Source organism: Echinops telfairi, unplaced genomic scaffold (assembly GCF_000313985.2).
Source record: "Echinops telfairi isolate 266 unplaced genomic scaffold, ASM31398v2 ScPeMD7_655;HRSCAF=1070, whole genome shotgun sequence".
NCBI lineage: Eukaryota > Metazoa > Chordata > Mammalia > Afrosoricida > Tenrecidae > Echinops > Echinops telfairi.
In genome coordinates, this window is record NW_022104553.1 from 30,844,368 (window position 1) to 30,847,458 (window position 3,091).

General features: G+C 60.0%; 1 protein-coding gene across 4 annotated transcripts in view; it reads left to right on the top strand.

The window, feature by feature from the left end:
- AKT2 (AKT serine/threonine kinase 2) overlaps window positions 1-3,091 on the top strand; it is a 36,339-nt gene that overhangs the window by 17,087 nt on the left and 16,161 nt on the right. For all 4 annotated transcript variants that reach the window (XM_004710326.2, XM_045292436.1, XM_045292438.1 and 1 more), the window contains exons 3-4: window positions 1,190-1,318; window positions 2,562-2,673. In XM_004710326.2, the coding sequence (XP_004710383.1) occupies window positions 1,190-1,318; window positions 2,562-2,673 (241 nt within the window). The remainder of the gene's footprint in view (window positions 1-1,189; window positions 1,319-2,561; window positions 2,674-3,091) is intronic.

Below are 3,091 nucleotides of genomic sequence, written 5' to 3' on the forward strand. Positions count from 1 at the left end.
GGGTTTTAGGTGAGTTTACACAGCAGATTAGGGCCCTTTAACATTGTGTCTCCCGATGGCCCAGCACCCTGGGTTGTGGTTTTCACCAGGTGCCCACCTGGCTGCACTCCCCGTGGTTCCGTTGCTGTCAGCTGAGCTCCCCTTGCCCTCTTGCCAGCTCACCTTGGCTTTTGAGTAAGTGGGGTCGCAGATAGTCCATGGTTCAATCCTGAGGGATGGACACAGTCTAGCTTGTGACCCCCTCTATTATAATTGGGCTGAGAAGCTTGAATGGCTGCAATCCCAAGGTCAACCTCTCTGAGAGTGATGTTCTCAGGGGATCCTCTGGTCTCTCTGTCCAGTAGGGCTGGCCTTCTTTCGTAATTTGAGTTTGTTCCACATTTTCATGTCCCACTCTGCCCAGGACCTTCTGTTGTGTCCCTGTCTAGCGCGGTCACTCGGGTGGCTGGGCACCATCCGGTTCTTGTAGGTTCAGATAGAGAAGGCGGCTGTTTGTCTGTGTGCGCTCTTAGGCCTGTGGACAGGCTCTTCTTGTTCTCTTTTGCTTCGTGTGAGTGGAGACCGGTAGTCTGACCGCTTTGTTTTAACCCTTAACAGCACTTTGAGGTGCGGGGCCATGTGTAGTGTGTGTGCATGCATGCATGCACCACCACCCCCACCCGCCCCGTACCCCCCCCAGTACATGTATGCTCAGAGTGACACAGCTTCCATCCTGGTGGCCTGCTGGTCCGGGGAGGGCCTGGCACTCAGTGTCCTGACATTTGAGTTCCTGCGCAGCTGCGCCCTATAGGCCGGCCCTGCTGTGAGGCTTGGCACTGGGACACCTAGTTAGGAACTGAGCATCTGAATCCTGGCTCGAGCTTTTCTGGTCTCCTCAGCTTCCCGTCTGCCCCACGCCCCCTCCCTGGGGTTTAGTTTGACAGGGCCACAGGGCATGTGTGTTTGGAAGCCTAGCCCTCCCTGGGGACTGGGCCATGTGCTGGCAAGGACAACTTCCTGCTGGCCACCTCCTGAAACCTGGGGCCCTGTACCCGCAGGGGCTGCCTTGAGGGTGTTCTGGGAGAGGTGCTCTCTGGCCCACCCTCCTTCTACCCTGATCCCCTCAGACTCTGTGTTACCCTCGGCAACCTGCCCACCTGGGGCCCAGCCCAGCCTTGACCTGACTTTGTCCCCTTGCGCCCGGTTCCAGGCGAATACATCAAGACCTGGAGGCCCCGCTACTTCCTGCTGAAGAGTGATGGCTCCTTCATTGGCTACAAGGAGAGGCCCGAGGCCCCCGACCAGTCCTTACCACCCTTAAACAACTTCTCAGTTGCAGGTATGTCCCAGGACAAGGGGGCGAGGTCGGGTGCTCAGAGAATGACCTGGCAGATGTCGGGGCTCCGGGACTCGGCCATTCTTGAAGAGTCGGGCCCGTCCAGGACTTGTCTGCCCTTGCCCTCAGTTCTTGCCTTGGTCGGCCCTGGGCTCACGGGGCCCACTGGGTCTGTGATGGGAAGGGGAAAGACAAGGTTTTTCTTCCACATCCCGTGGCAGCAGCTCCTGCCAGCCTGCCCCCGGGGCTCTAGCTGGTGGCACATGCCTCTGGCTCCTGGACTCTGGGACCCTCTCCCAGGTGCCCACTCACGCTGCCCTCTGGTGCAGCATGCCCTCTGCCTGGGCAGCTTCCAGTGTCTCCTGTGTCTGGGCTTCCTGCTCAGCTACCCTCCAAAAGTCCTGAACCACACAGTCCCATCCCGCTCGTTCCGACCCATGGCGACCCCGTAGGGCAGGGCAGGATTGCTCCTGTGGGTTTCCGAGACCATAGCTCTTCATGGGAGTAAAAAGCCTCACTTTTCACCAGGAACAGCTGGTGGATTCAAACTGCTGACCTTGTGGTTAAACTGGCCTCCACCAACCTTCTATTCCTTCCCATCTCTAGTCCCTCCTTGCCTGCCCAGCCCCCACATCAGAGACCTCTCCTGTGCCCTATCTGCTTCCCCTTCTGTCCTGTGGCCCCTGCTGGCCCTGCCCCACACTCTCGTGCTGGGCCCCTGTCCCAGCCTCTTCCCTGGGCTCTTGGGCTCCTAGGTTGCCATCTCAGCAGCTCTGTGGCAGCCAGAGAGATCTGTCGACATTGTCCATGCCCCTCCACACCCTCCTGCTGCCCTTGGACCAAGTCCGGGCTCCACACTGGCTTCCAGAGCCCAGCCTGGGCCGCTCTCCCTCCGCCGCCGGAGGAGCCCTCCCCTCCAGACCTCTGTGCTCCGTGCCCCGCTGTCCTGCTTTTCCTGAGGACCTTTTCCTCAGGGCTCAGTTCAGGCACACTCCATCCTCCAGGAAGCCCTCCCTACCCCCAGGTGACAGGTCTACAGGTGTGCTTCCTCCCCGACCTCAGGCTCCGTGAGGGCTGCTGCTGTGCTGTCCCCATCACTGAAGGGTCTCCACCCCGAGCTGGCTCAGGGCTGGACTGGACCCCTAGGAGAGGTGTGGGGAGTGTGGGACACCTGTGGAAGGCAGGGGAGTTAGGCTGCAGGCTGGCTGGGCTTTGACTCACACTGCCCCTCGTCCTTCTGCCCCAGAATGCCAGCTCATGAAGAGGGAGAGACCCCGGCCCAACACATTTGTCATCCGCTGCCTGCAGTGGACTACGGTCATCGAGCGGACCTTCCATGTGGACTCTCCAGATGAGAGGTGAGCCGGGCACGAGGGCTGTCCGGGGAGACAGCCGGGCCTGCTGGGATGACCCCTTACAGGGTTTTCCGTCAGGGTGTCACCCCTGCTGGAGTCTGAAGATCCGGGGTGCTCCACGTTCTCAGGCCCCCTGAGGAGCTTGTCAGCAGGACAGCCTAGACCCAGAGCCAGGCCCTGGTCATCTGAGTGCTCGGGGGGTGGGGTTTGGTGGTGGAGGTCCAGAGACCTGGCTTGAGTGTGTGGGAACTATTGTTTGGAGTGGATCTATGTCTACCTAGTTAACAAATCAGATGGTTGAAAGAGGTGTGTGTGTGTGTGTGTGTGTGTGTGTGTTGGCCCTCTGCCCTGAGTCCAGCCCTCCCGCACAGGGATTGACCAAGGCCCTCTGGGTGCCTGCACAGCATGTGCGTGCAGGCAC